At 46.4% G+C, this 21,476-nt stretch overlaps 1 protein-coding gene across 2 annotated transcripts; it reads right to left on the bottom strand.

Annotated features, from left to right (window-relative positions):
- Nucleotides 1–1,978: 1,978 nt before the first annotated feature.
- On the bottom strand, nt 1,979–19,219 carry Pax6 (paired box 6). 2 transcript variants are annotated; one of them, XM_034494948.2, is made up of 12 exons: nt 19,139–19,219; nt 18,753–18,813; nt 15,244–15,374; nt 14,418–14,459; nt 14,108–14,323; nt 13,256–13,421; nt 7,425–7,583; nt 6,882–6,964; nt 6,537–6,687; nt 6,310–6,425; nt 3,769–3,919; nt 1,979–3,079 (listed from the first exon to the last, which is right to left on the bottom strand). In XM_034494948.2, exons 2-12 carry the CDS (start codon nt 18,760–18,762, stop codon nt 2,994–2,996), a joined length of 1,311 nt encoding a protein of 436 aa, XP_034350839.1. In that variant the 5' UTR covers nt 18,763–18,813; nt 19,139–19,219; the 3' UTR covers nt 1,979–2,993. The 2 variants fall into 2 exon arrangements, with proteins under 2 accessions (XP_034350839.1, XP_034350841.1); XM_034494950.2 differs by lacking the exon at nt 14,418–14,459.
- Nucleotides 19,220–21,476: the final 2,257 nt, after the last annotated feature.

Here is a 21,476-nt window from a genome sequence, read left to right as displayed (position 1 = left end):
AACAAATAAAAATGATCACTGTGAGTCAGAACTCCCAGACACTAGGATGACACAGCCTGGGATATAGACAGCTCATCTCTCTAGGGTGCATGTGGGAAGAAGGCAAGGCTACTTGCTGTTCTCATCTTGCTGGACTCCCACAGCTAAGCATCCCTCCTTTGGGATATACCAGGCTGTCCCACTGTACTCTGGCAGCCTTGACCCTCTGAAGACTTGTGTATGTGCCCGACTGCACACATCCATGCCCTCAGCTCTCATGTCACTCCCACATCTTGCACCCAGAATGCCCTATACCTTTCTCTGTCTGTGTGCTCTACTCAGCCATGGGCCAGCACAGGCTGCCTCACACCAGCCCAAATCACAGCCAGTTGGAAACTGCTCTTTTTTTTTTTTTTTCAAGGAATAAGCAAGCCAACCGGCAAAGGCTGCAACACAGCTCTTCTCTGACAGTTCCCTCAACACTTGTCCCTCAGGGAACAGAGGCTGCAAAATGTCAGGAGGTGGAAGTTTCTGCAAGGGCGATTGTACCAACAGAAGATACGTGCCAGCAGGCAGTGTGGGCTGACATGACAGTATGGGTGCGTGCATGTGTACACGCGCACACACACACAGACACACACACACTGCAATCCAGTTAAGATGGCATCTCCAGACATGAAGCAACTCTGCTAGAATAAAATAGATCTCAATGATATGTTTATAAGTACCAAATAGATGTTGAACTGCAGGTTATGTTGAAATCCTCCAATCAATTTATTTCTGATTGTCTGCCTTTGGTGATTTACAAAAAAAGAAAAAGAGAGAGAGAGAGAGAGAGAGAGAGAGAGAGAGAGAGAGAGAGAGAGGAAGAGGAAGAGGAAGAGGAAGAGAGGAAGAGAAAGGCAGAGAACGCAACAGAAAGGACAAGAAAGGAAGAAAGGAAGAAAGGAAAAAAGAAAGAAAAAGAAAGAAAGAAAGAAAGAAAGAAAGAAAGAAAGAAAGAAAGAAAGAAAAGAACCCTCAAGAGTTTGAGTCAGTGGAAGTGTGTTTTCCCCCTAGGACGATTCTCCTTGTATAAATAGTTTTAATCCAGGTGGCCAGGACCCCAGATTTTTTCACTCAAGCTCCCTGAAGAAAATGTGTCTATGTGACTTAAGTGTTGCACAGAACAGACAGGAAGTAACAGGCAGGCCTTTTACTTACCAACAAAGGCTTACTTTTTTTCTATCCATTGCTTAGGCTCAGGCACTCCTGCCCTGCGTGCCGCCACTTTAAACATGATCAGATCTGTGCTTCTTTGCAAATAACAACAATGGGCCCTGCTTCATAGATTTGGGGATGTTTGGCTTAAGCTGCCAATGACTGAAGGCCTTTAACTCCCACTGGCCAGTCACAGTCCGCTTTGTTGTCTGTTAATGTGTCTGTGTTCATTATTCCTTGACATGCAACATCCCCCTCCACCCTCCAACCATCCACCACAGCACAGAGAGCCAGACGCACATGGGAACAGCTGGAGGGCTTCAATGGGAAATGATGCCTCTGATGCAAAGGGCAGGGAGACAGAACAGGGAGGAGGGTTATCTGAGAGAGGCAACAGCTTTCAGAGAATCTTGTGTAAGAACTCAACCTTTGAATATGACTGTAGTGGAATTATTGTGGGATTGGTTGCCCAGGTTGAAAATGCCAGCTCTAATTCAAAACAATTCCTAGTGAATCCCTTGTTGCATTCTTTAATTACTTCTACACTTTGAGCTTTGAAATGAAATAAATAGATAAATTTGAAGTATTACCATTTTCTATACATGTTGTGGGATGCAGATCTACATACAGCTGTGTTTTGTTTTAGGGTTTTTTTTTTTTTATGATACATTGCCAACTTCTGATATCTGTAAAAATTATTCCCTTGAGGACCATCAGGTTGTAAAATGGAGTGGATAAAAGTAACCATTGATTTAGGATATTAACCTAATGTGGGAACAAAATTTGTAACACCACACTATAAGGTTAAAAAGAAAATAGTGTAATAAAGAAAATACAAAGGCTTTGGCATGGTTTTTCTTTTTACAATCAACAATGGTTAGTTTTGATATGTATTTGTGAACAACTGCAAAACACTTAGATTTAAAACTCTTGCAAGCACTTTTAATTGATTAGGAATGAATTCTAGATGCACAAAATGATTGGACTGTGAACAGTAATACAGCTATATCTAAGAACAATTAACTTTTGCTGGCCAAGAAAGAAACAAATGATTGCATGAAAATGTGTATAAAACATCTATAGAGTATTCTTGTCAAATATAAATGAAATTAACTTTATTATAGAAACCATTCTGAGGATTTCTAGGGAAGACAGATACTTACATGTTGACATAAGACAAACTGGATTACATTGAGACACACTCTACCTGTTAGCTAGCGGCTTCTCCTTGAGTTCATATCTTACCCTTTCTTGCACATAAACTTCATCTGTTAACAACCTTTGGAAAACCAACAGATATTTTTTACATATATCTAGTGTGTGTTGCTCCAGGTTTAATTATATGCAAAGGAATGATACAAACTTGAAACATCTGTCCATACACTATGAACTGATGGGGAGAAGTATTCGATATATCTTGATAAAACTCTTAAATCCATGGCAAATCTTGTCGAGCACGGTTTCCTTTAAACAGCCACATGAGCCAACACAGATCAAGATCCGACAGCCTGTGTTGTTCTTTTCTTCATTATAACATACAAATGCCCATTTACAAATAATACACCAAAATGAGGAAAAGTTTGGATACCAAAATGAAGATTTGTTCCAACTGAGTGTCTTCTTATGCAAAGGTCCTTGTTTCTAGTCCATTCCCGGGCTGCAGTGCAGGACACAGTTGCAAAGTGAAGTGCTTCTTCTAACAGCTGGTTCTCTTTCTTTCCTGAATACCCAACTGCTGTGTCCACATAGTCATTGGCTGAGTGAACACAATTTCCTCTCTCCATCACACACTCTCTCTCTCTCTTTCTTTCTCTTTACTGCAATCGAGGCCAGTACTGAGACATGTCAGGTTCACTTCCAGGAACTTGGACAGGAACTGACACTCCAGGTGAAATGAGTCCTATAAATAAATACAGAAAGAGCTGTGTTGGTAGATTCTACAATAGAACACAGCACGAACACATAGACTTTCTAATATTCCTAACACTTCATAATACTTTTTTTTACTTTATATTTTTTTAAAAAAGAAAGATTAAAAGCTTTCAACCTTAGGGGAAAAAAAGCAGACCTTTTGAAACTAGAGGCTATGTTTACACATACCTCATGACACCCAATGTTTGGAAGTTTCTCAGTGCAACCATGTCTGGAAGACTCACGTGCTACATCCTCAGAAGCCAAAATGGGGCTGGGAGGAAGAATCGGACCTAACTTTTACAATCCTTGACTAGCATCAAGAAGCTAGAAGATGTAAAAGTCTTCTAAGTACCCATTACATCAAGTTCAGTGGACCCTCGCTGTCCAGCTCTGACTAAGAGATCATCTGAAAACTTGATTTGGGTCCTTGTCTTCATACTTTATTTCTGTGATCACGTTCACCACCATAGATGATGACTCGCGTCTATATGCTGTCAGCAGGCTAACTTAACTGAATTTCTGTCTGTTTTCTCTCAAGACAAGAGTAGTAAAATACTCAACACAGTCCTTGTTGCAAGGTCAGAAGTTTCTTTTCAAGTCAATATTAAACACTATGAAAGATCAGTGGGCCAAAGAGGCCCCGTAGATGCCTCTGCGCAGCTGCAGAGAGCTCACCTGTTGAAGTGGTCCCCGAGGTGCCCATGGGCTGACTGTTCATGTGTGTTTGCATGTGCGGAGGGGTGTAGGTATCATAACTCCGCCCATTCACTGAAGGGCTGGTGGGCAGCATGCAGGAGTACGAGGAGGTCTGACTGGGGACTGGGGGCTGCCAGGAGAAAGAAAAACCAGTGATTACTGGAACCACCAGACAACTACATCCCAGGCTACCTCTTCTCTAGGACCTGCCAGCAAGCTTGGTCATTACTGATGCTTCTTTGGAATGTCCTAGAATTCATTGGCCACCACCAGAGTATACTATGTACTAAATTTCTGAATCACAGTAAATGTAAACAAACGTCCAGTTTGGGCAGTCTACGCTGTCTTCTACCTCTGCCAGAGCTACTATGAAAGATATCCTTCCCCTACAAACATAAATCTATTGGATGAGAATGCTATGATCCCCAAATTCCATAGTTCAATAGGAGGACTCTCTGGAAAGTTTGATGTAGGTATAGGACCTTGGGAACAGTACAGTGCTGGACGTGGAGGATTAGAGGGTTTAAAAAAAAAATACAACCATAATGAAGTCAGATTGAAGAGGTTACAAATGTCAGTGAATATAATTTAAACACAACCTGAGAATTAACTGATTTCTTAACTGAGCCACAACCCCCTGACTGAGTCTCATTCATAAAATCGTATTGCTCTCTTCTAAAGACTCAAAATAGAAATGTTGAGGAGATAAATGTCTCTCATAACTAAAAAAATATGCAGAGCCAGGATAAAACTCCTCCACGGGGGCCCTCGTGGTTACTTGAGGTCAAAAGACTCAGGAGGCAAATCAATAGAAGCAGAGGGTCAGCAATAGCTGCTCTGCTCTGCAAATTCTCAACATCCTCAAATCCCCATTCACAAAGACTGACACCCACCAAGGAAGGTCCGGCGGGAGATACCCATTTTTTGCAAGACATAGAGGATTTGGTCAACAGTAGGAAGCCATTGACAGACTACACCTCCTCATTCCAAAACCTAAAAAGTAGTTTCCTCTGAACAATAAAATTATAGATTGTTTCTATTTTCTTTGTTCAATGAGGCCATTTACTTTTATAACTGTATAATTTGTGTAATTTTTAAAAGTCAATGTTTAAAATAAGTCAACCCAATGTATTTCTTTATAACTGGAAGCAAGCTTAACATAATCCCTCATCTATTTAATTATTTCTGGGTTTTTTTTTCCCATGTGCACATTATGTCATCCTCACAGAAACCTAGATGTTGCTATAGTATATAAAAGTGCACAAGATATTCGATGGCCTCATTAAAGTCAGATGATGACTGCTCATGTCAAGTTCAAAAAGGCAAACAGGCCTGAAGGGCCCTGCCAGAACTTCAGCTTGCATTTGTTTCTAATTTCTGCAATCACTTCCTCTAGGCAAACTGACTTCTGGGAAATTCCACAATAGTTGTAGCAATACCAACTAATGGGCTGTTGGCCCCTTCATTTACATCAGTTGTACTAGGTCCAGTGAAAACCAGATTCAATAGAAAAGAAGCCTGTGAATATGTCCTCTAGAGTTGCTTATCTGACTGCTTATCTAGTTCCAACATTGGTCTGCAGATTGAGAGACTTTATTTTTCTGTTATTTGAATTCCAAACCCAGCAAGAGATGTTCAGTGGAGACTAAGTCATCTGTAACCCCCAGAACTGTTTCCAGCAAGGCTTATGCTTCTAGTCTCTCAGTGGCAGGAGCCCTAAGAATGCTGATGTTCCTAAGACATCAGGATCCCCTCAGCAACAGTGGTCATACCAGGAGCCATGCACAACCTACATTAGACAAACGCCAGCTTGGTCCAGGACCTAGCCCTAAGAACACAGGCCAGGGTAGTATAGTAAGAGTATCATCCCGCTCTCTAGACAGCAACGATTACCACTGACCTGTCACATCGGCTACAGCTGACACACATTAAATTTCTAGCAAATACTTTCTGTTCCTTTTTTTTTTTTTTTTTGCTTTTAAATATAGAAAGAACTGTTTTCTCTATTTTACTAAATACATTTCACTCTCTAAAGAGGAATCTCACTTTTCAGCTCCCTCCTCCCTTTTTTCCTCTTCCTCACTAGTTTCTCACACGGACCAAAGATAATCCTCAAAATGTTTGTGCTGCTTCCATATTTATTAATACAAACATACTAACATAAATACAACTTTTTACATACCAACACCTTATATTATGTCTGCATTATTTCTATTCTGTGATACAAACTTCACCGGTAGCCAAAACCGACCTCACTCCCACCCGGCATTCTGCAGCTAACATGATGATGAAAGGCACATTAACTTGACTGAACAGATCGAGTGTTTGTTTTTCAAGGGCATGAATCAATCAATCAGTCAATCAATCAGCTAAAAGAGGTTGGATTGACTGTCTCAGAGTTGACTGGTCAAGCCAATCACTGTCACAAGAAGGACTCCCAAGGGAGTAAGTGCAATGGACGGGGTCTGCAAGCCTGAACCCATCCCTTGCCCTGTGCAGCAGGTGGCCATCCTCTCTTACTTGCATAGGCAGGTTGTTTGCCATGGTGAAGCTGGGCATGGGTGGCAAAGCACTGTACGTGTTGGTGAGGGCGGTGTCTGTTCGGCCCAACATGGAACCTGATGTGAAGGAGGAGACTGCAGAGGAAGAGAAGAGACAGAGAGAAGAACAAGGTCATTACAGGGTAAGGGAGAGCCAAGGGCAGGCAGGATTAAGAACCTTTCTTAGCAGTTGGCATTTCAAGTTACCAGGCGTGGTGGGCTGTGGAATTGGCTGGTAGACACTGGTACTGAAACTGCTGCTGATAGGAATGTGACTAGGGGTGTTGCTGGCCTGTCTTCTCTGGTTCCTCAGTTTTTCTTCTCTTCTCCATTTGGCCCTTCGATTAGAAAACCATACCTGGGAATGCATGGAAGAGGTTAGCCCTGTGCTTGTTTCCACTGTGCCACAAGCCAAAATCCCTCCATTCCCATCCTTGCCCTAGGACAAGGGAGTCACTGCAAACTGACCCTGTTCATATCAATGACTGGGATACAGGTAAGGCAAAATATCTAAGTATCCCAGTGCATAAAGCCAACATGGTCCCTAGGTACCTGTATTCTTGCTTCAGGTAGATCTATTTTGGCTGCTAGTCTTTCCCGGGCAAACACATCTGGATAATGGGTCCTCTCAAACTCTGGAAAAGCAAGTTGGTTATATATGTTATGCTAGAACACAAAATAGCCTGAACACTGGATCAAGCTAGCTTTTAACACCTCATTTCCGCCATTTCCACCTCATCCAGCCAATGTTTTTTCAAATAGCTTGACAGTGTACTGACTGCACTTGCAAGAACTTTCCCACCAGGAGCAGGTTAAATTTTCTTTGGAATGACATTTAGTGTCTGTCCTTCTCTGTGACCTGAGACAGACAGATCATCTTTTCCTTTGTATGTCAGAATTTTAATATTCCAGTTTACCGGTGTGTGAAAAGAAGAAAGAAAATGTGCATGCACATACCTACCCTGAAAAGTTGGGGGGGGGGGGGGGCTTTTCATCCTTTATGCAAAGGGCCCTGGCTAAATTTAGCCCTTTGTGCTGTTGCTGTGGCATTTACTTTGACTTAAGGTTTCTCTACTTTGGAAATTTCCCAGTCACCTTTCTCCAGAGCCTCAATCTGCTCTTGGGTAAAAGATGTTCTGTTTCTCTGCAGCTTCCGCTTCAGCTGGAGTCGCATCTGAGCCTCATCCGAGTCTTCTCCGTTGGAACTGATGGAGTTGGTGTTCTCTCCCCCTCCTTCCTGTTGCTGGCAGCCATCTGCAACAAAAAGAATAGGACAATAAGAGGAATCGGAATGACACAGGGGCTCCTAGTGGGACTCAGTACAGTTATAAACTCCAAGGACTGGGTAGTCTGCGTCTCCACAACGCCTTCCTAAGTTGATCAAGTGTTAGCCTTCCTTTAATGACACCTGAGTCACATCCCTCTGTTTTCATATAGCTGAGACCTAACAGTGCCCTCACACAGTGCCATCTCTTTGAATGACAAAGCAAGCCAAGAAGTTTCCAGGCAAAATGGTCTCTCCCTGCTGATTCTGACTCCTCATCCAGTCCCCTCGGAACATATTCACCTATGCCTGTGTTGGGAAAATAGAGTGATGTGCACGATTTCAGCCGATCTAGAATCAGTAATTCCTATCTAATCAATTAGATGTTGATAGGTTTGTAGAAAATGCTATTAAGAAACCAAACCAAGCTTGTAATCTTTTTAAAAAAATATTTATCTAGTTTTTATTTGAATTCTGCACAGTCAATTTCATTTTAAAGGTTGTGAATTTAGAAGTGCCTGCATTGTTCTGCAGTTTTATTCAACCATTGTGTGAGTGTGTTCCGCCTTGACACCTATTACGGGCACAGCTGTAATTATATCATCACCAAGAACAGGCTATAATTGCTGAAAATGGAATTTTATATTTAGATAAAAGGACTGTCCATTCTTTGTAATGTGTTGCACCAGAGAAAAGTAAGATTTCTTTTAAATTTTTTAACGTGTAATTTTAAAAGGGAGATGGCGGAGAGTTCACTAACTAGCTAAATGTGCTAAGCTGCAGCTGAGTGCTTGGCATATCATTTAAGTGGTACATTTTTAATTAGGGCATTTCCACCACTTTTAATGTAATTTCTATCATTAAACAGGGAAAGTTTCATTGTTTTCCTTTGCGCTTGTGAAGAGCTGTGCAGTTGGGCTCACTGGCCCTGCCATGCACCTTGCGGGGCAAGACAGCCGCCTATGGGAAGGAAAGGACTCAGGCCTTGGCTGGGCTTCCCAGGGCACTGCAGGCTGTCTTGGGTCCTGAGGCCTGTGGCCCCCACGGGATATCAACAGGAACTGTTCCCTCCCGATCCTAGAAACTCGGCCAGTTTGGGGGGAGGGGGCGCCAGGCCTCTGTGGGAATCTTGGCCAGGAATATCATTTATAACCAGGAGACAATAGGCAGCGCCTTCAAAGCGTTCGGGGAATTGTGACAGGATCTAGTGGGATCTTTTCAGGAACTTTGAAATGTTTTAAAACCCCAACTTTCTCCCCCATTTAAACAGGCGGATTCATCGGCACTGGCCACCATATGGGCCCTTGGAGATCTATTGAGATGACCACCAACACTTGAATAGCGAGGGGCTGCTTTTCAGCACCACACAATGCCCCGCGAGTAAGGGAAACTATTAAACTCCTGGGGCAGGAGCGTTGGCAAACTTTCGTGGGCAGAATTTTGAGGCCACAATAAGCACGGACAACAAAAGGATTCTCTTGAGGCGTGCAGCGGGCCACATTGTGTTACAAGAAGCCCAGTCAACAGACTTTTCAGCGAAGTGTGTTAACCCCTCTGCTCTGCTATCATTAATCACTGTCCGGAGAGCGGGCGCCTCGGTGCTATTTAGGGCGCTTGGCTAGGATTGGGGGGGAGAGGTGGATGGGGGGCCAGGGCAGGGAGTGGAGGGAGGTGGGGAGGGTGGATGGGGACCAGAACTGGAACTGAGAGGAGGCAAAAGGAGAGAAGCTAAAGGGTAAGAATGGTGTGGGGGAGGGGCAGAGAGAGATGGCGAGCTCCAGAGAAATGATGGTCAAAAAGGTATAAGACGGACAGAGGGAGGAAAAGAAACTGGACAGTCGATGCGAGAAAACGACAAAAAGTGAGAGGAGGAGGGAGCCTGTATTGGTAAACAAGCCGCAGGCATCTTGCCCTACCATCAGATGAGTGGGGGAGGGGAGGGTCGCCTGCCGAAGAAGACACGCTGAACTCACGTGTAGGGGCACAAGTGGCTGTACTAATTTGCTGCCCCAGGTCTCTTGAGGACTCTTCAAAGTGGTCCCCCCCCCCACCCAAGGGAAAAAATGATGACGACCTTTTTCTTTTCCCTTTTATTGTCGGATACATTTTTTGTGAAGGAGGATACATTTTTGCTCCCCCTCCCCACTTTGGAACTACTAGAAAAGTCCATCGGTTACGACTTTTGGAAAACACAAACACAGTCCGGTCTGGTCACTCATGCCTCTACCCAAAAGAAAAGCCCCACCCCTGTCCCTTCTCTAGCACGTTAGATCTTGCCAACTAAACAAAGCTGAGGGTCTCCCTCCGAAGACGCCTGCAGATAGCGTTCTCTACTGTCATCTGCTTCTTGGACTTCCTCCTAATTTTAAAGCATAAGGGTTATTTATATTCACCGTCCTCCAAGCTCAAGCACTACTTGTACGTAAGCATGTGCGGGGACATAAGCCTAGGGCTTGCACCGCCTTGGGAAGTGAGATTTAGGGAGAACACTAAATCTATGGGAGCAGGGAAACGGCATTTAGATCCTGTTTTGTTTCTTCTTTTTAAAAGTAGCAACAGAGTCAACAAGGAGAGAAAGCTACAGGATTCACCACCACCACCGCCGCCGCCGCCGCCTCTTAACCAGTCCAGAAAGCAACACTGAAAATGTGTTCATTACTTTAAAAGTAGCAAGTGTTTGCAGCCAGGTGACTTGAGTGTTCACTTAGATAGAACTGGCTTTTTTTTTTTTCTCCCTCCCACCACCCTACCCTCCGCCTTTGGTGGCTTTACCTTCCACCCTCAAATCTTTTAAAAAACTAAAAATAGAAGTTAGAGCTAATTCCCCACACGATAAACTTAAGTGGCAGACAATTAAGATATCTCCTTTAAAAGGCGTCCCCTCCTAGCGGCGCAAAGAAGGGACCTTCAATGGGCGCCGTGCACCTCCCAGGCTAATCCCAGCGGAGAGTGAAAGCGCCTCCCTTTATCCCAGCCCCAGGACCATCTGACGCAGGGGATAGGATTTGTTTCCTGGAAGAAGAAGAGGAGAGAGAGAGAGAAAGAGTGAGGGAGAGGCGGGGAAACAGAAAAGAAAAAAGAAAAAAAAAGACGCTGGGAAATAAAATCATTCCTTAGTTTCTTAGTGTCTTAATCAGTGAGGCGGAAAACAAGCAAGAAAAGATAGCGACGCGGTTGCGGAGCCTTTTCAGCTCCGGAGCTCGGATCAAAACATTGAAGCATCTGTTGAAAGGAGGCTGACTAAATCCTATAGAGGGCCTGGGTATTATGGGGGTTGGGGCGAGGGAAGGAGATGAGAAAAAGTGTCTTCGTGATCCCTAAAACCACCAAATCGCTGGAGAATTGGGGCTGGATAGAGTCGTCTCGGTATTGTCAGCCCACGTCGTCAGGATTTTATTCACCGCCGCGTGGCATAGATCAGATGGAAACCATATTTGTCTCCCTCAGAGACCTAACCTCTCCTTATGCTTCTGGAAATGGACTCTTTACAACCCCAGATCAGCCTCTCGGGCTGGAAAGGAGGCCCGGGTGGGTGGGAGACCCTCTTAGCACCAAAGGGCCAGAGGAATCCCCAGGAATTTAAGCCTGGAGAGCTGACACTCACTACAGAACCCAAGATCCCCATGCCCAAGATTCTCCCTTCGAGTCACGCTTCCTCCCCACGCTGGAGGCGGAGCAGAGAGTCTGGGGGGAAATACACTTAGGTGGGGGTAAACAAGGTGGGTGGGTGGGACACTCAAGAAGTGTATGACCCCGCATTCTCTAGTAACTAGCTACCTTAAAGTTGAAAGTCCCTGAACTAGCGCCACCTCTCGCCCTCAGTGGTCACCACCAGGCCCTTTCCTTTTAGTCTCTAGTTATCAGGCTCCCAGGGAGGAAAACCTGCCCTAAGCAGGCGAAGCTTCCTTTAGCAGAAGTTATTGCCCTGGACTTTAGTCCTGGCACCACCCAGAAACAGGAAGGGGGTATTCATTCCCTGGTCTCCAAGCAAACCCGAGCCCCAAACGCCAGGGAAGCGCAGGAGTGGAGGACTTCTGGGCTCAGCCCTCCTAGATCTAAGCTTCTGGGCCTATTGCCCACAACCGAGACACCTTCGATCAAGTGGGCGGGGGAGGGTTTAGCAGAACTGCCGAGTGCTAGGGGTGGAGAGCGGACGGTCATCATTTGGAGTTCTAGCTTCTCTTGGGTGTGTCCTTTGGGAATGCATGGGGGAATCCGACAGTTTCCAACCTCATGCCCTGCGTGGTTGGCCATATCTTTTTCTAACTGATCTTAATAGACACCGGAGACGCCTGGACCTGTGAGCACTCTGAGCTCCAACTCTCAAAGCTGCAGGTTCGAGGTCACCTGAGCCGGGGTCGGGGGGTGGGGTTGTCACGCAAGGGAGTCCGGGCCTGCACATCAGAAGCCTGCCCTGACCAAGAGCAGCAGCGGCGCTGGGAAACCAGAAAGGAGCACTTTTCTCTCTACCGTCCCAGTGTCCGTCCTATATTGTTTTCTGCTCTTAAAACTGACATGTCTAATTGGCAATTGGTGCCGAATCGTGTCCAGAGGTCTCTTGTGGAACATTTCTACAGCTGTCTCCTTCAACTAGACGCTTATTCATGTCGCCTTAATGAGAAACAAAACGTTCTCTAATGAGCAATTACAGAGCGACAGGATTGTTCCCATAACAAATTCTTGCGAGTGACAGAAGCATCCTTTGTACCAGATATTTCGCATACTGTTACCGATTTTCCCTTCTCTAACCCAGCTCTGTGGAGGCTCTTGCACGCTGAGCTGGTCCAAGAGCTCACCGATTTACAGCAGCTCCTTCGCAGTCCCTGCGTCGCCCCCGGCCCTATGCCCCCCAGGCTCTGTGGTGCTCCTGGGAGTGAGACGCCTCGTCCCATTATCCCGCATATTATCTCCTTGTCACGAAGACAACAAATACCGATTAATCTTCGAAGTAAACTGTTTCCTATTCTTGACCAAGTTACCTCAGTGTGAGTGAGAAGGGAAGAGAGCCAACCCACCCACTCTTCCTGCATCCTTCTCACAGATCCTGGGAAAGGAAAGCATAGTTTCTATCTGTCCCCCCTGGCCCCAGAGCCTCTTCTCTTAGCCTCAGCGCAGTACTCAGTTTCCCTACCCCACTTCTAACCAGTTGCCACCACTGAGATTAAGAACTGCAACCCAGGGTTGCAGGGAGAGGGGCAAGCGAGTGGGTTAAAATGTTTGAGTTGGGAATGGAACTGCCACTGGAAGTCTTCAAATTGGTCATGCACACGGAGGGGGGAGGGGGCCTGCCCTCTCCTACCACCTTACTCAAAGTCACATACTTAAAAAGCAAATAATACAATTCTATTTAACTTACAGTTTCTTGGTGTGTTAGACTTGTCTCACTTGTACTGCAAGTGGCTCTACAGTATTTTAATGTCAAATTTGAATAAGGCACTACTAGGTTCGACCTTACACATGCTCAACCTCCTAACTACCTCATACAGCCCTTGACATACGTAATCCTTACAGTCCCTAGTCAACAAGATGGTTTCACAAACACCAATTACAAAGTGTGAGTTGGGGTACCTAAGACTTCCAGGATAGTACCCTCTTTAATCTCCTAGACACTGGGAGCCCAGAGGAGGAAAACACTTCCGGAAGGTGGCTGCTTGAGTTTTACCTTGCGTGGGTTGCCCTGGTACTGAAGTCCCGGGATACCAACCAGGGCGGGTGCCCCAGCTTCCGGTCTGCCCGTTCAACATCCTTAGTTTATCATACATGCCGTCTGCGCCCATCTGTTGCTTTTCGCTAGCCAGGTTGCGAAGAACTCTGTTTATTGATGACACCTGCAAATCAAACCAAATGGTAGTGTCTCTGAAAGACATAGTCACCACCCCATCTTAGGTCCCCACCTCAGCTGTCCCAAGCTTTAAAGAATGACCCACTACACATGCAAAAGCTCCCAGCCATCATGGGACCGTCCATGGATTTTTAGCTATATTGTGGAAAGAACGACAGCTATCACTGTTCCTGGAAATGAAGTTGGGTAAAAAGGAGGGAGCAGTCCTTCACCTCTGTAGATATCACTAATGATAGCCCACTGGGCTGCTCGGCTTTGATCGAAGACTCCATGATAAAAGATTTTAACTTAATTTAGAGATTTACTTTATCATAGAGCAGAAATGGATGCATGTTGCCTGAAAGAAGCTTCAGGAAGGTGCTTTGAGAAGAATTTAGAATCTGGTTTTAATTTCCATTTTCCTTTTGGGTTCAAGTGCTTTTCACCTAGTTCCTTTGCCCCCTGGCTTGTGGTATACAAATGAAGTGAACTACTTCCCACACTGGACTCCCATCTTCCAGATGGCCAAAAAGTCAAAGCCTCTCCATGACCCCAGGTACCCTGGAGACCCATGCATATCAGGGACAGCAGTGGCAAGGCATTGGGGAAGAAAAGAGCAGAAGATAAAGACAGAGATGGGGAGAGAGTGAGGAGCTTGGGGGCAAGGCAGACAAATGTTCACAATGAACTTACACTGGGTATGTTATCGTTGGTACAGACCCCCTCGGATAATAATCTGTCTCGGATTTCCCAAGCAAAGATGGATGGGCACTCCCGTTTATACTGGGCTATTTTGCTTACAACTTCTGGAGTCGCCACTCTTGGTTTACTACCTCCGATTGCCCTGGGTCTGATGGAGCCAGTCTCGTAATACCTGCCCAGAATTTTACTCACACACCCGTTGGACACCTGCATTGGGGAATTGGACAGAAAACCACATTATTAATAATTTCAAGACAAAAATAAAATTGTTTAAGTATGCATTAAACAATGACAAGCTTACGTTTTCATTGTCCAGCACCTGGACTTTTGCATCTGCATGGGTCTATAACACAAAAATATACCTTCAATGGTACGAGAACTTACTGTAGAGAGCTTTTTCTTTCTTAAAAATTACATTTGTAGCCCTAAAACTACAAATATGATGATACTTTCAAACACTTTGAATTATTTTTAAAGCTTTTTAAAAACTATTTTTCTAAACACTGTGTGAAGATGCATCAAAATGAAGTCAGGTTAATTTTTTGTGCTGACCTTGCTTAAAGTAGTATTATGTTGTAAAGAACAAAGGGAAAATAAATGAATTTTTATGGTTTTTTTCCCTTAAAATGTTGCCCAGTTGAGCAAATGTGAATTAGGAGTAGATAGCATTTGCCTTTGAAAATCCGGATACATTCTTTACAAGCGTGACGGATGCAAACAAATTTCTAAAATCTGAGGTTAGCACGGGATGGGGAGAGGGGAATGAAATTATCCCAATTTATATAACTCAGCTCATTGCAGTTTAAACACTGATACCATAATGAATGTCTTCACCAAATGAAAAGATAATTTTTTAAAATTCACTCACATTCTTTTTCTTACGCAGATGAGTTATCTTATGTATCTGACTGAGGTTGAAAGAGACAGGGACCGTGGTGGAAGGAGAGGGGAAAGCTGGAAGGTAGGGAAGTTGGTGGGGATGGAGTTGGTGAGGGTGGGGTGGCCCATAATTAGTAACGTTTACAGTAAGAAATGAAGAGAGGACTCTTAGGGTGGAGGGCCACGGGACGAGGGGCGGGGTGGGGGTGGTAAGGAGCGGCGAGTAGGGCAGCCACGGGGAGGATCACCTGCAGAATTCGGGAAATGTCGCACGGCCGGGCCCCGCTGTGAGCTAGCTCTACGATCTTCTGCCGGGTGGAGTCCGGCAGTGGCCGCCCGTTGACAAAGACACCACCAAGCTGATTCACTCCGCTGTGACCTGAGGAAAGGAGGAGAGGAGAGCAGAGAAGAAGAAGGAGGAGGAGGAAGAGGAAGAGGAGAAGGAGGAGGAGGGTTAGAAGGAGGAGAAGAGGGAGAAGAGGGAGAGAGAGAGAGAGAGAGAGAGAGAGAGAGAGAGAGAGAGAACCACAATGCAACCTCAGCTCCCTGCCAACCTGTGCGAACCTCAGCAATTAGGTCTTGGTTTAAAAAACAAAACAAAAACACCCAACAACAGAACCACCAGCCATGCAGGGTACTGGGCAGCACAGCCCCAAATACAGTTGACCCTGCCCATTAGACTGTTGTCAGACCCGGGAGAATACACAGGAACATATCCACCCAGTACCACCATCACCCCAGCAGTTCCCTGGGACGATGGCCCCCTTCATAAGCAACCCTAGCCCTTCTTGGAACCCACAAGGGGCAAACATCAAGCTCTTAAAGTCTCTCCCTGAATCACCTCTGAGTGTTACCACAGAATCCACAGAGAAGTCTCTGCAGTGTTGGAACAGCACTGCAAATCCCAAGCCCTGCACGGCTCTGCAGAACGTTATAAAACCTTAGCATGATGATTTAACTCTGGCAGAAGTGCACAGCACATAGCACCGTGTGTGTGTGTGTGTGTGTGTGTGTGTGTGTGTGTGTGTGTACGCGCGCGCGTGGAATAAAGAAGAGCCAGAAAGATAAATTTTTCGCTAGTGACCCCCAATCCGTGCCTCCACAGCAGGCATAGGGTTGGAACCCACACTCACACAGTGATCTGCCTGCCCCAAGTGGTGCTCAGAAGCCTGGAGTCTTCCCACCCGCCACTACTCGCTTTACTTCCGCTGCTGAACTCCGCCCTCCCCTCAGCCAAGGACACAAATATTAACAGAAACTCAAAACAGAAAAAGACCACATCTTCACAGTGTCACCGGTCCTTCCTTCCACTCTTGTCTCACAACCTCATCCCATTGTCTGGTCGTAGAGACTAGGGCTGGAGGGAAGGAGCGCCTCCATGAATTATCCTCCTCTGAAACCACAGGAATAGAAATAAAGCCAGTCCCCTCTTTCCATTTCCTCAGACATCTCCAACCTGCAGCCCCGTGTCTAGAGAGAAGCCCTCTCAGGAAATGTGGTTCTCAGCTCCTCTCTTCTCTCTTCTCCTCTCTTCTCCTTGGAGCCTCCTGATAAATTGACTCCAGGAGCCTGTGCTTCTTAGCAATAAATAAGCTCCAAATATAGAAGAGGGGGGAAATATGATGAGCCTCTCTGACATTTGTCTTTAAAATAAAACTAGCTGCACGTCAAGTTTGAGCTTAATTTCTGGAAATAGGCGGAAGTCGCTCCGGATCATGCATGGAAGGCTAATTGAAAAGATCAGTCGGGGCGCTTGTGGCAGCCTTGTCACTTTGTGACAGTGCTCCGCTCCGGGAAATTGCATCGTCACGACAAACGGGACCGTGATAAAACGACCCTTTCCGTCCCTATTTGTAGATCACTCAGACGAGAATGAACTGCACTTGTCTCCCCTTCGAGGGGAGCTGCGTTTTCAGGGTAGCTTGAGGCTTAGGGCTGGAGGAGGGTTATAGCTCACCGAGGGCGGGGCGGGGCCTCAATTCGATGAAAAGTGACAGGCGTTTAGGGATCTGGGTTCCGGCCGTCCTGGGCCAGTGCAAGAGGGTACATTGCACAGTGCAAGAGACCGCTTCTTAAACAGGGCAAGGCCTACCCTGTGCTTCCGGTCTCTCCTAAAATTTCTCTATCATCTACCTTGGCTTTCTAGATTTCATTTACCGTGCAGGTATGAAGGCCCATCTCTGGGCAAAAGAAAGCTTCCCAGAAAAAGAAAGGCTGTCCCAGAGAAACGAAGAGAAACTTTCCAAAAGCAAACCCAGTCTACAGATGCCAGAGCGTGCAAGACCTCTAATCATAGACCATCCTTATTCCTCATTGAAAAACTAACGCGCCCAGCACCTCCACAGCTGCAGCCCGCATGTGCTCGTCTGAGAGACACGAGACCAGGGTGCCTCTGCCAGCATCGAAATGGCAGCGAAGAAACATAGCTCTAAATTCCCCTTTAGAGGTTAAGCCTTAATCATTGTGTCCCTTCCCTAGGGACTGCTGGCGTTCTCGCCCAGTGGCGATGATTATGCGCCTAGAATTCGACCGCAAAGCTTCTAATACGAAAACATATGGTGTCAATTTGGATGCTCCGCGCCTCGCGCACACCCGGGAACCAGAGGCACAAAGCCTACAGGCCAACCCGCGACCCCTTCCCCTCTGGGCCTGCCAGCCAAGCCATAGTGTAGCGGCAAACGGTCGCGACTGAGCGCCTCCTCGGCCCACCTGAAAACCTAAGACTAGGGAGTCTGAGCTCCAGGGTATGCAACTGCACGAATGCGGTTGCAAAGCTCACACCTTTGCTCACTTTCCTGAGCTTAGCGCCCAAGGTCCTGTGGCATCAAGAGCTGCTGGGCTCTCTGAGCTTGTGCAGTTCCACAACCGCAAGTTTCTAGAATACACAGGCCTCTCCATACTTCCAAGCACAGCTGTGGTCTTAATTAAGACTGTGTAGACTATCCACCCTTAACTGGGCCCAGCTTCACTGGCTCAACTCTTATCACATACCAACAACCATTGGCTGAGCACAGAGATTGGGGGCCCAAAGGGCCTGGGCAAAGGTATGAAGAGAGGCACAAAGACCATGGAATCAAAGGCACCAGGAGACTGGACCATCCAGAACCCGCTCGGTTGAGCTTGCTAGCACAAGGTCTATCCCATTCCTGACAGCTGCAACTCTCTTCCCAGACCCAATAAACCATCCTTTCTTCACCGCCAGAGTACCAGCTTTGGATATTCCACTCCCCTTCTCCTCTAGGCCGGTAGCTAGGGTAGGGAGGGGAGGAGCTGGCCTGAGATTGACTAGGAGAGGGAAGCCCCCCACCCCTCGGGGTCGGAGGAGACGCTCAGTCTTGGCCAAGCCCAAAGGGGCCTCCTTCTCTTCTCAAGAGAAGCCTTTGCTTCGCCCCGCCCTGCTCGGCCCAGCCCCTCTCTCTGGGGTCAGAGCCCGGGCAGGGGCGGGGAGGGGGTATGAGTTACAGGATTTGGGGTTGGGGGGGGATGGGGTTTCTCTACCGCAGCTTCAAAAACTCGGGCGAGTAATTTTGAAGGGCCCCAGCCTCTGCCCTTCTAGAGCACAGCAGAGCAAAATGCCTCCCAGTCTTCCCTCGCGGGCTACTTGGCGCTCACCCCGTGCTGCCCAGACAGATTCCAGGCCACCTCCCTCTCCCCCAGTGGCTTGGACTCCGCTAGGCCCAAGACTCAGTGCACTCCCCTAACCTGAGGCCCACATGCCTCCAGCCCAGCAGTCCAGAGAAAGACTTGAGACACTTACTGTTCTGCATGCTGGAGCTGGTTGGCAGCCTCCGGGTCCCACGGGGCTCGAATACGGGGCTCTGTTAGTTAGAAAATTGGAGTTAATCCCGGCCTTTGCCCAGGTAGGCCTGCACTCCTACTGAGGAAGACCTGGTGCCTGAACTAGAGAATCCTCCTTTTCTTAGAAATTAAACTACTCAGCCGCTTGGGGCGATCTGAGGGTCACCTAGTGTGAGCTGCTAATAAAATAATCTACATTCACAATCAGTTTCCCCCAATCTTTTAATAGTTAGCCCTTTAATCGGAAGAAACAGAAACAATGACCCGATTTTTTTTCCAACCTGAACTATGGTCTTTAAAAACTCTTTCAGATTCTGAAGCCCTAAACAGCACCATAAAACTTGCCTGAAGACTGGGATATGTGTCCACTCTTAGAATAGAAGATCTCACACATCTGCTCGACCGCCCCTAGTTAAAGTCTTCTGCCTAAGAGAAAACAGAGGGAGAGAAAGGTGTGTCAAATTGGCATGGCTCATAGGCTGACTGGCTGTCTGCGGCCCACTCTTAACCCAAAGTGAATCTGGAGCTAGATCCTTCTGCCTAGAAACACCAAACCTACCCCAAACTTCCAGTGGCCTCTCCCACAGAAATCCACATCCTCTGGAAAATGCGGCATTGGCTAGGCTTGGGGAAATGGGGAATCTTAAGTTGTTGGTCTCACTTTGTAAAATTAACAAGTACCAGGGAAAGGAGAAGGCTTAAACTAAGAGAGGGGATGAGAAACAGCGCTGGGGAAGGAAAGGTGCCGAGCACCTAAGTCTACAGAGGAAGAGAATGGAAGGATTTAGTGGTGCCTTGGGGCTCAGGTTAGGAAGTCTGGGTGAGCCTCAGACCAAGCTCCCTCCTTTCCTGAGAAATTTCAGCACCACAATTGTCCATAGACCCTTAGAACTAAGTTCTTTGGTCACTCCTTTATCCTTAACCAACCCTCCCAATACATACACCCCAAAACGGCTTTCCAGTAAGAGCCCCCACAATCCATCTCTCAGCTTCCAGACTGAGCAAGCGGTAAGCCCAACTTTTCCCCCTAAATCTCATTTATTGCAGATATTTTTGCTTTTGGTGTTTAGATCTTCCTCTTTTCCTGTATCGTGACTCAGGCTGTCTACCTCACCTCACCGCTTTAAAAAGTACAAACGGGAAGGGGTAAACACAGTGGACAAAGTCTACAGACACCAGACAATAGCTTCTGTTCTGTGGCTCTCCCCAAACCCAAAGAGTAAAGCCCAGACTCTCAACCCAGCAACACCAGGTCCAAGCAAAGGAACCAACAACTCTGCAACTCTCACAGGAAAAGGACTCCACTCACTGAAGTCCTGACTCGCTACAGCGCCCCTGAAGGCTTCCAATCCACCTACCCTCCCAGCTTTCCCTCAAAAAGAGGGTTCTTGGAAGAGAGGTGGAGAAAATAGTAAAGTAATTTCTTGTTATAAATATCTGGAGGTAATTGTGTTACTGGTGTGAGTTGTTAGGGGCTGTAAAAAGATACAAGGGCGCCGTGGGGAGCTCAATTGGAAGGGAGAGTTACAATAAAGAACCCATTCAAGAGAATTGCCCAGGGAAAAGGGGGGGGGGGGTAAAATAATGAAATAGTCACAGCATCTCACTTTTATTTTATTTTTAAGAAATCATTCTCCCCCCTCCCTTGGCTATGATGATGATTAATTTTGCCACCCTGCAAAGAATTCCAGGGAATAGTTTTCTCTTCAAGATTTTCTATGATTTAACTTTTAAGTAACTGAGAGGCAGCTTAAATCCATAAAATGTAAGTCTAGTATGAGGACTTTTTCTCAGTGTCTGGTTATGACTGGACATAGCCAAGGACTAGAAACCGCCATTGCAGGTATCTCCTAAAGTCTCCTTCCTGTCTCTAGGCCGGTTCCTGAATCTATATCATTTCATAAACAGAAATCTCACCCAGAACAAAATGTCCATCTTACTTATATAGAGGACTCAAGCTGCACAGGGTAGCAGAGGTGTGTGTGTGTGTGTGTGTGTGTGTGTGTGTGTGTTGGGGGGGTGTGGAATTCTGTTTGGAACAGAAAACTTCCTGAGCTCTTCTCTAACCACATTTTTTACACAGCCTCATGTCTCCATCCCGGCGTGGACCTCCGTGATACCATTTTAGAAAATTGTCTAGCTGATCCCCCCAAGACCTAGCTGATTAGTTTCCCAAGCAAGTGGGAAGGTGATAGCACTTCAGGTTCCGGTTTTGCTTGGTTCCCACCCTCCTCTCCTCTAAGAAGCTATCTAATTACCTAAGTAATCGTTAACACTCAGTGCAAAAAGCACCCTGGGAAGCGGGGCACACCCTGCACCCGGAAGCAGTCCTGTTCTTAAAGAAGCTAGACCCTCTGCCTCAGCCCAAACCCCTAGCCTAGGCTAGGTCTTTGTATTGCCTTGGAGGGGGTCATAGACTTGCCTCTGGAATGAGGGAGTCTTCAGAAATCTCCAAGGCCACAAGGTCTGAGTCCGCTGTCCTCCACACTCCCTGACCCAAACCCAAGCCAGAACTTTCGAGCTATGCTATTGTTTTAATTATTTAAATGTCAAAATCCACTCCCACATTCCTTAGCTGAAGTGTTAGGAGAAGCCTGGTTTCTCTCCTCCTGATCCCCCTCCTAGAAATTAGCAAATTAGGGCGACAAAGTTTACCCTCCAGGGCCAAAAGACAGCAGCTCAT

The sequence above is a fragment of the Arvicanthis niloticus genome, chromosome 2 (assembly GCF_011762505.2).
Source record: "Arvicanthis niloticus isolate mArvNil1 chromosome 2, mArvNil1.pat.X, whole genome shotgun sequence".
NCBI classification, from domain to species: Eukaryota; Metazoa; Chordata; class Mammalia; order Rodentia; family Muridae; genus Arvicanthis; species Arvicanthis niloticus.
This window is presented reverse-complemented; position numbering and strand designations above follow the sequence as displayed.

What these genes read in the sequence shown, in the direction of transcription:
- Pax6 (XM_034494948.2), bottom strand. An exon ending in ACATTTCCCGAATTCTGCAG is followed by an intron (nt 14,460 to 15,243) that starts GTGATCCTCCCC and finishes TTTGTGTTATAG; the next exon opens with ACCCATGCAGATGCAAAAGT. An exon ending in CAAACAACCTGCCTATGCAA is followed by an intron (nt 3,920 to 6,309) that starts GTAAGAGAGGAT and finishes TTCTCCTGGCAG; the next exon opens with CCCCCAGTCCCCAGTCAGAC.